This window comes from Phoca vitulina, unplaced genomic scaffold, assembly GCF_004348235.1.
Source record: "Phoca vitulina isolate PV1807 unplaced genomic scaffold, GSC_HSeal_1.0 scaffold61, whole genome shotgun sequence".
NCBI lineage: Eukaryota > Metazoa > Chordata > Mammalia > Carnivora > Phocidae > Phoca > Phoca vitulina.
In genome coordinates, this window is record NW_022589764.1 from 7,819,360 (window position 1) to 7,831,685 (window position 12,326).

The 12,326-nt window shown below is 52.0% G+C and overlaps 1 protein-coding gene across 2 annotated transcripts in view; it reads left to right on the forward strand.

Moving 5' to 3' along the window:
- Positions 1–12,326, forward strand: part of FAM189A1 (family with sequence similarity 189 member A1) — a 470,556-nt gene that overhangs the window by 449,236 nt on the left and 8,994 nt on the right. For both annotated transcript variants that reach the window (XM_032391244.1, XM_032391245.1), the window contains 3 exons: positions 1,427–1,587; positions 2,184–2,319; positions 9,759–9,834. In XM_032391244.1, coding sequence (XP_032247135.1) covers positions 1,427–1,587; positions 2,184–2,319; positions 9,759–9,834 — 373 coding nt within the window. The remainder of the gene's footprint in view (positions 1–1,426; positions 1,588–2,183; positions 2,320–9,758; positions 9,835–12,326) is intronic.

The window sequence follows — 12,326 nt, forward strand, 5'->3', positions numbered from 1 at the left end:
TTTCTCTGTGAGTCTAGAGCATGCTGATTTCATGGCATTTGACCATATTCAGAATCATGACCCTCACCCTTACTCATGCAAAAATGTCCTACCATCCCAGCCTCTTATCAAGTCCAGACTACCCTAAGCACAGCTGCCAGAAGGTACGTCCTACCACACATCTTTAATAGCACTGCTTCCCAGCTCTAGCACCCTCACTAGCTCCCCAGTGCCTCCAGAATTAAGAATTAACTTCTAGAGTATTATATAAATTGGCTTTTCTTAAACACATCTTTCACTAGCTCACCTGTTCTTCTTGAGCCTGGAGCACCTTCTTGCAAGCCTACCTACCAATCTTCAGACCCATTCACATGTCATCTTCATTAACCCTTTGTAGACTCCAGGTCCCCACACAGTACTTGGAGAGATTGTTTACTAGTGGAACTGTCCTTGCTTTGCCGTATATAGTTGATTGTCTCACCCTTCATGCGGTGGGGCATCCCAGAGCATAGCATTCGAGTAGCATACTCTTCTTGCACCTGCAGGCACTCACAGTGAGGTGTTGATTGGAACTGGAGCAATGGCTCAGACATCTCCATGCCACAGGTAACCTCTGGGGAGCAGTGACCAGAGGATGGGAAGTTATTGGCCAGTGCTTCCTATGGGCAGAAATGGAAAGCTAGGCAGAAGCAGAGTTCTTTTTGTTTAAACGATTTTACCTCAGTTTGCTCAGGCAGCATCTTGGTTTTAAGGTTGCCCCACAGAATGTTCTGGAGCTCATGATTCTTTTCCCTCAGAGCAGTGTTTTACAAAGTTTATGAATTTCCTAGGACTGAGAAGTATAGATACTATTTGTCCAAAGGGACCTATAATGAAATATATGAGAAATGTTCCATTAACGGATTAAACATTTTTTTTTTTTGGTGCAGACCTTCTCAGGAATTTTAACACACAAACATGCATTACAGGGCTCCAAGAAGGGAGTACAATAGGTAGCATTTCCCAAATTTATTTCCCTGTAGGAATTTGGGAGGGGGTAGAGAGGAACATCTTGAGGGTCTGGTGTTTTCTCATGAACATACTTCCAGAAGTGCAGTCTTAAGTCATGGACATCAGGCACCCTTTTGACCCACAGGCTTTGAGTAGTATAATCTGAAGAGAAAGATTTAGGGGTGGGGATAGAACTAAAGACTTCCCAGACTTTATTTCTCCTTAGGATGGAGGCATTCTGCGTAGCAGTGTGAGAAACAAAGCCTAACAAAGAAGCTTTGGGGGCAAGGCATTCCTCATGGAGCCATCATCTTGAAGTGTGTGTTTTGCTGTCACAGTCCGACAGTTTAAATTACATAAGTTCCAAATGGATCATTAAAGCTTATGTGTAATTAGCTTAATTAGACACAAGCCACACAAGATGTCCCAAATAACTCTGAATCTCTCTGTTTTCCAGTTCCTTCCACAAAGGGCGCATTCTGCGAGCCCAGCCTGCGTGACCCCCCATGGCACCGTGCTCCACCAGACCCTGGATTTCGATGAATTCATCCCCCCACTCCCACCTCCACCCTATTACCCACCAGAGTACACCTGCACGCCCACAGCTGAGGCCCACAGGTGGGTCTTTTCTGGTGATGGTGGCAGTGACTGGCATGGACACCAGGAAGATAGGAGCAGTGGGGGAGGTGGAACTTGCAATGGCCACGCTCGTTTTCAGTGGGGCAGCTGAGCGGAGGAGAGCGAACACATGAGAGCATGTTTGATTAGAGAGCAGAGCGTGAACAGTGAAAAGAGAACATTGGCTTAGAGAAAAAACATTTCTCTTGGTATTGCCGCCGTGCAACAACAAAAGCAAACCACAAGAGTGGCTCCATTATGTTCTCATGAAACGCAAAACTGCCACTGAGTTATGGTCATTAACATGACCTGTAAAATTTAATTAAAGATTTAATCGGCTCTATGATTATTTTAATTTTAATGGACAGGGCCATAGAGTTTAGTGAAAATGTCGACATCTCTCCAGAAAAAAAACAAAAAACAAAAAAAGGTAAAACTGCCTAGCGAATGAGCCTTTTATTTCACAAACACAATGAGTATTTGACCAGGGGAAACCCTGACAAATGACGTTCTGATCGCCTTTAAGAGAAAGGTCAGCAGTTCATTCTCCCCTTCCCCACCCCAGGAGTGACAATGCGATGGTTCTGCCTTTTCAGGGGCCTCCACTTGGACTTTGCTCCCTCTCCATTCAGCACTTTGTATGATGTTGCCATCAACAGTCCTGGCCTGCTCTACCCTGCCGAACTCCCCCCGCCCTACGAGGCCGTGGTGGGCCCAACCACTACCAGCCAGGTGAGACCCGGGCGCCAGACAAGCCAGTTTCCTGTACTTAGGCACACTCCTTGCATTTGTATTTCTTTCTCTGGTCTTGTGGAGAGGAGGCAGCAGGCTCAGAGAGTAGAACCTGCAGAGATCCCACCCCAGGCCCTAGGATGCCAGTCCCAATATTTGTGCTTCTCTCCCTTGGTTTCTCTCAGATGCACCTGAGCTGATGGCTAGCAGGTGTGTCTGGGGACACAGTGCAGAAGGAGCTGGTACAGGTTCAAAGCCATGAGCAGAGACCCTCAAGGATAGAGCTCAGGCTGTGAACCGAGTACTGGGGGGACTCTGGCCTGCTTCAGCGACATGCCTCTGTCATTGTCTACTGGGGAGGTGAGAGAGCAGTCCTGGATCCCTGGTCCTGCATGAGGCTGGGCAGCCATAGGCCAGGGAAGTGCCTGAGCCACCAGGTGGGTGTAGCCGGCTTCCTCTGAGCCAGGTGAGCCAGGCACTCCCACAGCCTCGGGGTGCCTGACCCACAGTGGGCACGCACTGGGGATACGTTGGTGAATTCTTGGTTTCCTCATCTGTAAAATGGGGATCATAATAGTACCAACACACAGGATGGAATGGGATGTGTGGAATGGACCCAGCACAGTACCTGACACAGAGTAGGTTCTGATTCAGCAAACGTCAGTTGCCCTTTTTATGGTATTGTCATCTTCGTTGTCAACATCACAGTTGTCACTCCTGAATATCAAAGGCCACAAGCCAGGGCAGAGAGGTGTGAACACTCAAAAGTTCACGCAGCACCCGAGTGCAGGACAGGTTGAGGTGAGGCCGCAGGGCTGGGGGCACATGTGGGGAGCACAGCAGTCAAGCAGAGAAGGGGCACATGCAGGGGAGCTAAAAATTCCTGCCAGGAATGAGGGCTGCAGCCAGTTCTGGGTGCTGAGCCCTAGGCAGAGGAGAGTCTGCAAAACCAGGACCAGGAGCATCCAAAGGGCACCGCTGTGCTCTCCCGAGCCCATCTGGACCCACATCCCTTTGGGCTTCTCAGCAGCATGGAACCTTCGGATAGGCGTCCCAAGTCACCTGCTAGGAAGGGGTGCAGGCCTCAGACCTGGCCCAGACCTTCTGATGTCCTCGCTGCCCCTTTGAGATCTCGGGTCCATGTGGTGAGAAGGCCAGGAGGCTGTGCCTGTCCTTTTCCTGGCCACCCACCGAGGAGCTCCTGGCCCTAAGGGACCTCTGTGGGTGGAGAAGTGGTTTTGAACAATGGCTCTTCAGACTCAGCTTCCACAAGCCTCTGGAGACAATCCCATCCACAAGGGAGATCACATTCTGCAGGCCGGATGGTTGTGGGACAGGAAGAAAAGGCAAGAGGTGCCTACCTCTGTGCCTAGTGGGACGTTGGCCACACGTTTTTTACAAGAAGGATTCTCCTTGAGGGTCACCTGGGTGGGACTGCTCAGGCCCGCCCCAGCCCACCCTGGTGCTGGCCACCTGAACCTCTGGGCCTTCTTCTCCGCCTACTCTTGCCCTGAAACGTCCTGGACCAGCTTATCAGGCTGCAGACAGCAGATGGACTCGACCAAGGACTCTTGGCCCTTTTTCTGTCCACAGTAGAAGCAGACATGTGGGAGCTGCCTGGGGTTGGCATGGGGGCGGGATTCATTAGTGGAGAGGCAAAGCGTGACTGAAATCTTATTTCTAAACTTAAAATAATTGAATTACTCTTGAATTTTCTAAAAAGCGGAGTGGAGAATTCTGCCTTTCTGAAGTGATTTCTTTTCCTCTTTATGATAAAAATCACTCAAATCAGTATTATGAATGGAAACTGTGAAGGGAATCATAAGTACTCTGAGGGGAGCCCTGTGCCCTGCTGGAGGGTACTGGGCAGACGCATCCAGTCCATATTTGGGGGTGTCCAAGGAGCCTCTGTGAGCTGAGGGCTCAGGCTGAGTGGGTGGCAGTAGCAGGGCTCAGAAGGCACAGCGCAGCATGCACACCCTCAAACAGAAAGCCGCTCAGGGTGAGTCTGTAAGGAGTATGACATGGGTAGAGGGTGACCTGCTTGGCTCATTGGAATCTAGGGTCATCAGAACATCCGCAGCTTCTATAGCTTGGGGCCTTGGAGAGATCCAGGTTAGCCGCAGTCGTGGTCACCAAATTCTGGGGAACTGGGAGGGGGTAGGAGGCAATACTTCGGGGTGCTAGAGGAACTGGACAGGCTGCAGAGCAGAGCACAAAGGGGCTCCTAGGGGGCCTGGACTCACAGACACAGTGGTTCGGGAGGGAAGAGATAGGTCCAGCGCTGCCCAGAGGCTGTGAGGGGCTGACCCTGGTCCCCCTGGCTCATCATCCAGAGACTGCTGCTGACCTTGGCAGGAGTGGCTACAAGGGGGCAATGGGGTAGGTGCCGGCATGGGCCAGAGGAGGGGATGGGACATGAGGGGTGTGAGTGAGCAGTTTTTGGACTCCGGTGGGCATCCCGGGCTTGTTGATCAGATACAGATGGCTGAGCCGCGCCCCCCCCCCCAGAGTTTCTGAGTCAGTAGTTGGGGAGGGGGATCCTGCTGAGAATTTGCATCCCTACCTAAGCCCCAGCTCCCGCTGTTGCTGGGCTGCTGGTCCGGGGACACACTGGGCACTGGAGTAGATCACTCTTGTGAGACACTTGGCCAAGAGGAGAGAAGATAGGCGGTAGTTAGTAGAACTGTGGGCCTGGGGTGTGAGGGTTACCAAGGAGCTGTGGAAGGGCCCGGGGGGTGGGGAGCAGCTGAGCCAGGGTCGGGGACAGAAGTCCATAGGAGGCAGGAGGGGGAGGCTGACCCAGCCTCAGATGGTCAGCTCTGCCCTGTAACCAGCAGGGGCACGAGGCAGGGCAGTACATGGGCCTGGAGACTCCAGCAAGCCCAGAGGTGTGTGATTCTCCACGGCTACCTTGGGGAAAAGAAAGAGTTCTGCTGTCACCCCTCCTCCACCTGCTGCTAATTGCCATCACAGGAATTCAGCTCCATGCTGGGGACCAACTCTGGCCTGCCTCTCTGTCCTCTCTTGGTGAGCCGTCACTCCCATTTCCAGAAGGGAGAATGCCCTGGGAAGATGCGTGATTCTGGGTCCACCACCCTGTGGAGAGCCGCAGGACTTCTCAGAGCCCTTTGCTTCTCAATCCTGATGGCGAGAACCCCCAACAGCAGTCCTGATGATGGGAATGGGGAACGCCCCCCTCCAGCCTATCAAGGACCCTGGATGCTGGAAAGGGGCCTCTGGATTTGGGTGTGACATGGGATGCACCACCCCACACTCACACACCAGGATACTGATGAGTGTTTTATCGCTGGCTTAACTCTTTTCTTCTGGAGCATGGAATACAGATCTTCCTCGATTTATGATGGGGTTAAACCTGAGAAACCCCTCATAATTTGAAAATATCCTTAACACCCCTAACCTACCGACCATCATAGCTTAGCCCAGCCCACCTGAAATGTGCTGAGAAAGCCCGTCTCATATTGCGTTGGCCCAGAAAACGGCCGGCTTGCGAGGGCCTCGACAAACATGATCTGCGGAAGAAGTGTGGGTCCACCTGGCCTTTCTCTGGGCCGGCCCCACTGGGAGGGGGATAAGCTGGTGATGAAGGGGCTGTCTCCATTCTCCCCTGGAGGGGAGGCCTGGTGCCTTGCTGGGCCCATTCTCTTTGACCCGGTCGTCTGGCAGCGCTTTTCAATCCCACAGACACCTCTGGGAGTCTGGAAGTCAATGAAACCCATTCCCGTCCACAGAGGGAAGGCTGCACCGGCCAGCTGCCCCCTCCCCCTGGGGCAGCCTTCCCACCTGCAGATGGCAAGGAGCTGCCCCCCTTTACAGCACCATCCTTCCTCCCAGGGGGAGGGGGAGGTTAATTACTTCACCTTGTGGACAAAAGGCATGTAAATTGCCTATCAGGACTTGCCTGGATAAAGAGAGGAAGACAGACTGATGGGAAAGCAGAGCATGCGTTGTGTGGGCCCAGGGGCAGGAGGCCGCTCATCTGCGGGAGATTTTTAATGCAGGAAGAAAAAGCACCCCTTGACCGAGCACATTCACTTTGACCCATTCACTCTCCCGGATTGGAGACTTCGTTTGCGACGTCCTTCTCTTTCCCATGGCTCAAGACCATAACTGGAGGGCAGGATCGAAAGGGGTGCATTCCTTTCTATAGCAAGAAAGTTCCTGGGAATTTGCCAGTGTGATCTTCCTGTGGGGATGACAGGCTTACGTTCCAGGGACCACAGAAGACTGTGCCGTGTTCTGTGGGATACGGAACCATGAGCTGAGCAGAGTCACCTCCTCGAGGAACTAACAGTCTGGCATGGTGACAGGACAGACTCAAAGAAACTTCTCTGGGGCTCCAGGGGAAGAGCCAACCTTGGCAGTTTGAGTGGGAGGGCATGTGAACAACGGGGAAGTTCATCAAGGGACAGCCTGGGCAAAGACGCGGTGGTGGGACAGCGTGGAGCCTGGTTGGGGAGCTGAAGGTAATGAAGGAAATTCACGGAAATAATTTGGATACAGATTTTATGACCTTGGATGTCGGACTACAGCAGTGCCTTTGAAGAGTTTGGCATTTGGAGTTGACATGATCCAGCGGTACCTCAGGAATTTTAATTTGGTGGCTGTCTGGCGGGAAGCCTGAGGTAGGAGACTAGAAATTGTGAGAAAGGCAGGGGACATGGCAGAAGTGCAGCCAACCGTAAGTCCTCAAGGTTAAAATTTATAGTTTCAAATGAAATCACCTTTACATTTAAAAATCTGGAAAGCAAAGCCACTTCAAAGATTGCCTTGGGGCATTAGCCTAAAATCTTAATTCACATTATCTGGGATTGCAGACAATTACCCCCAAAGACAATCTGATATAAATCTGATACTCGCTGGTTGACCCAACCCAGGAGTGGGAAATTTACTGCAGAAATAGGGCAGAATTTTCATGGGTGTCTTAGCCACAGAGCTTCCTAAGAGAAAGGGAGACGAGGAAATTATTTGCCCAATGCCAGCTGGACTTTTTTTATTTTTATTTTTTTGAGAGAGAGCATGCGCGTGCATGCATGCGAGCAGGGGAGTGGGAGAGGGAGAAGGAGAGAGAGAATCTCAAGCAGGCACCATGCCCAGTGTGCCCAAAGCGGAGCTCCATCTCACAACCCTGAGATCCCGACCTGAGCCGAAATCAAGAGCCAGACGCTTAACCAACTGAGCCACCCAGGCGCCCCCCAACGGACTTTTTAATTACAACACCTGGTCAATAGAGCATGTCTGGGACTAAGTAAATGCAGCCTCTGGATGTCCCACGCGAAACCGTATGCACAGCCTCACCTCTCAGCAGCCCTCTCCTGCAAGAGCTGTTACAAGCCTTCATTGCTAAACTCAAATTTCAACTTAGATTCTGTGCCACAAATACATGTCTTCTCCCCTCTTCTCCGCTGCCTTTATATGGAATCAAAAATGCCGTGCGAACCTCACAGCTATTCCCTCCCCGGCTTTCGGGTGGCAGGGTGGCCTTGGCCATCAGGGAAGGCCAAATTCAAATTAAACCCTTGCCACCCCGCTTACGAGATGTGATGGATGTGCTGCCAGGAGGCTGTCTCTTCTCAAACCCAGATTTGACCAGGAGCCAGGGGGAAGCCAATGTCACCACTGCAAAATACGAAATGAATCCAATTTCCTCCTGACCTTGTCCCACTGTGCCTTTTATTTCTCTTGTTTTATTTATATTTCTTTATTACCAGGAGCTTGTCTTCAGGCCTCGAGTGTCCAAGTGGCCACCCATGCCTGCAAAATAAAAAATAAATAAATAAATAAATAAATGTTTAAAGGGTCAGGAAGAGTGTTGGAAGGGAATGAACCTTGAGGGCATTGTTCTTTTTTGTGTGATTTAGCAGAATATTCTCGACAGATTTCCAGCATCAGTTGTAGGCAGATAGCGATTTCAGTGAAAAAGCAGGTGAGCGTTGGTGGCCATGGGACTCTCCCTCCCCCGGTTCCCTCCGCAGTGGAACAGGTGCACTGAGGAAGGCACATAGCGTGTGCAGTATTACACATAAGTGGGATCAAAGGGAACGGTTAGGCGGCTCTGGGTCTTCGCCGCAGGTGCCGTTCTTGCCCCCAGACCGTGTCGCGGGTCCCCGCCGAGGGCATGCTTTCCCCCGCTGTGTGTTGGTGGGAGGGCTACAGCCCAGAACCTGCCACGGCTCCAGCCTGGTGGAAAGAGGAGAAGACTATCAGCTCTCCGAGTGAGGTGACGGGAGACAAGGGAGGCAGGGATGGAATTACCTGAGCTGGAATCGAACTGAGCTGCAGGGGCCCGCCTCACCTTCCCGGCCCTCCCCCAGAGCTCATTATTTGCAAGCAGGTCCCCAAAGCAATTCTGAAATGACACAAGGACTCAAAAATCGTTTTTTGAGTCAGCACAGGGGCACACATGTACGGTGTTCATGACATTCATGAACCCCATGTGGGGCCATTGTCCCCTAAAAGGAGCAATGGAGCAGATGTGGTCACCCGGGGTGGAACCGAGTGTGCGAGCAGAGGATGGGAGGGGGAGACAGGGCAGGAGAGCAGAGGCACCCCATCCCCGCCCAGCAGAGGAGGTCTGGTGTTACCACCCCCCCCCCCCCATGTTCCCAAAGGCCTCTCTGGGCAGAATGATCCATTCAAGAAGAAATCTGCAAGAGCATGCTGACTTCCAAACACGATGCAGTGGTCATGGCTACCCCCTGCACCAGGACGGGACAGTGCACCCGGAGTCATGGGGCCCACGTTCAACCGAGCACATGGCCCGAGTGGACATGGACCCTGAGCCGGAGCTCAGGCAGGGAGGTCAGCGTTGGGAGCAACCTCTTGCTTCCATCTGCAGAAGGCAAAAGGGAAGAGGAGCAAATGCAAGCTCTGGGGGAGTCTGGGAGCTCACGGAGGCCAAGATTGTTTCTTAAACGTCCACCCTGTGTGCAAGCTGTGCGGGCCCAAAGCATTACAGGTCTCATGACTGTCTGTTCCGTGTGGCTTTATTCTTCCTGCTGTGGAAACAGGGAAGAGAGCAGTTGGGAGGAGGGGGTTGGAAGCGAGGCCAGAGGCTGTCCTACCTCCTACAGTGACTCTGGAGGAGTCTGTGTGGCCTTTGTTAATCCCCGGCAGTGCCCCCGGAAGTGGAAGGTGAGTGGGTTCGGGGTCGCTGGCTCCTGGCCCTGGTGGGCTCTTGGGGAGTGCTGGGCACTCTGCTTTCAGAAGGTCAGAGAGACGGGCTTAGGCCTTGGCAGTGATCCTTTGGCCTTGGCATCCTCACAGCCTGACCCCATAAATTTAGAGGAGAAACGCAGAAATGTACATACATGTCTTCCTAGAAGATGAGCTCTGACATGAGCCTTGATTTCTGGAGCCTGTTGTGATGTCCCCTCCAAACTACAGATGACCCATCCGATGCTCGTTTCTTGCCGTAGCTTACGAGTGTGGATCAGCAGGCGACCGAGTCCAGCCCCAGGGATCCAGATGCCACGGCTGGCTTCGGCACACAAGGTAATCTTACCCCTTTCGGCATTTGAAATAAGTCTGTATTTTCCAAAGCATGTCCCCTTTCCTCTCCTATTTCCTTCTCTCCTCCTCCCTGCTCCTTGCCCTCCCTCCATTGCTTGCTCTTTAAGGGGATGGAATTTGCTATAGCCTTTGCTGTTCAGTACCATAGACGTTCTCCAGAGTTCCTCCCTTAGGGGCATGCAGTAACAAGTAAGTCAGTACACCTGGGGGGCCTCATGCTTTCTCTCGGGGGGGCTTGCCCCCTCTCCCCCAGCGCCCTTTCTTCTCCACTTGAGGGGTATGGGTTTGAAGACATGCTTGACTCGATCTGGGATGGACCCTTTCTGGAGCTAAAACTGTAGCAGGTTCATGTCCACTGGGCTTCTGCCTCAGGAGGGAGCCAGGCCGGGCCCCTGTGCCCACTGGCTTTGGGGGGAGAGGCCGGGGGAAGGATGCTGGAAGTTGTATCCTGGTGGACATTGAAGGAAAAATGTAGAAGGTCTCCTCTCAGATGTGAGGTGGGAGCCGCTGTACGAAGCCAGAAGTGGGGAGGTCATCTGAGGTGTCAGGAAAGCGGACAACCCCTAGTCACAGAGGGAGCAAATGGGTAGGGGCTGGGTCCTTGGGTGGACTCACGTGGGTGGGCTTATTCAGAGATGGAAGTCAGCTAACTCGTGAGATAACTAAGGGTCCCAGAAAGGACCACCATTACAGTCCCAGGGCTCAACCCCAACTCTAGTTAACATCTAAGAAATAAGAAGGGGCCATCCTACGAGGACGCCTCTGGGTTGTAGGAGTCTGGGCTCTGCCATTCTACGATTTGGAAGTGACTTTGTCCTTCACTTGGTGGCTCCTAGCAGCCATCAAAAGCTGTGGTATCCTGTGGCCTTCCCAGAGACTGCTGCAGGGCACAGCGTGTCTCGGTCCCCCACCACAGGTGACCACACCCACCCAGTGCATGATAGACTTTGCGCCGATGGGGCCCCCTTTCCCCATTCCAGCCACATCACTCCCAAAAACGCACGTTCTGGAGGAAAGCATGGTCGGCAAGGCCAAGCAGCCTGGTGGCTCCCAGAGCCCAGGGCAGGTAGAGATGGACAGGGGAGTCAGGAATTTTTGCAGGCGGGAGGGGCCTTCCTCACTGCCCAGGATCCAGGCAATTAACTGGGCTCGACTGGGAAGCTCAGGGCTGCTTCCAGCACCGACTCTGGGTAGAGGGGCCAGGCTGGAAGTGGGCAGGATTATATGGAGAGGAACGGACAGACACACTCATGGGACAGCAGCCCAAGCAGGTTTCACTTTAGAAAAGATGGCTCCCATGAGGTAATTTCTGGATGGGGTGAGGTTGAGGTCCCTGTCATTTTTTTGGTCTATGCATATCCAACTGCTCCAGATTGTTTGTTGCTTGTGTACCTTTGACAAAAGTCAGCTGGGCATAATGGCCTGGGGGTAGTTTTGGGCCCTGTATTCCATGGCATTCGTCTGCGTGTCAGTCCCTCTGCGCTGATGACCGGTCGCTCGGCGCTAAGCCTTCCCATCAGCAAGCCACACCTCCCTTCTGCTCCTCTTCATCAGGATTGTTCTAGGTCATCTATGGCCTGTGTGTTTCCATATCCCTTTTAGAACCCACTTGTCTGTGCCCACAAATACTCGAGCTGGAAATTTAGCAGGAATGGCATTAAGCCTGCAGAGGGTCTGTCTCCCCGTGGATTTGGATCTTCTTTGACTTCTTTCATCAGCATTTTGTCATTTTCAGAATACAGATCCTGAACACGTTTTGTTAGGTGTATACTTGGGAGCTTCGTTTTCTTTGGGAAGCAGCTCTAAGTGGCGTTGTTTTTACTTTGGGTTTCTGCACACTCGTTAGTATGCGTGACCGACGGTGGTACGGGGTGATCTGGTATCCTGCAACCTTGTCAGACTCATGTATGAGCTCTAGAATTGGGAGGGGGGTGCCCGGAAGGGGATAGATGCTGGTATTGTTTTTCAGTTACTGAAATAAAATAGTAATGAGGACATGGAGGCTGGCAAGGCCAGAGGGAAGGCGCTACACCCAGCCCTGACTGGCGGCTTGTAAATCAACCCACCCCTTTGGCAAAGCATCTTGATAAAGAGCCATAAAAAATGTTTATGCCGTTAGATGTGGTGATCATACTTCTGGAACCGCCCTAGGGGGGTAATGCAAAAAAAAAAAAAGAAAAGAAAAAACCGTAGGCATAAAGATAACTTGCATTTTTCATAAGAGCAAAAACTTACAGGGACAATGATGTCCATTGATAAGAGTCAAGGAAAATATGATACATATGCTAAATATGTCATTTTACATTGATTAGGAAAAATGCTTGTGATCGTTAGGTGAAAAGCTGGAAGTCCACTAGGATGATCAGTGCTGTGTAAACAGACAACAAAAGCCGGTGAGGGGGTACAAGAATGTCTTGGCCTATGAGCTTTCCCTGTTGTGTTACCCTAATTATATAAGTTTCCGTTAATGATAG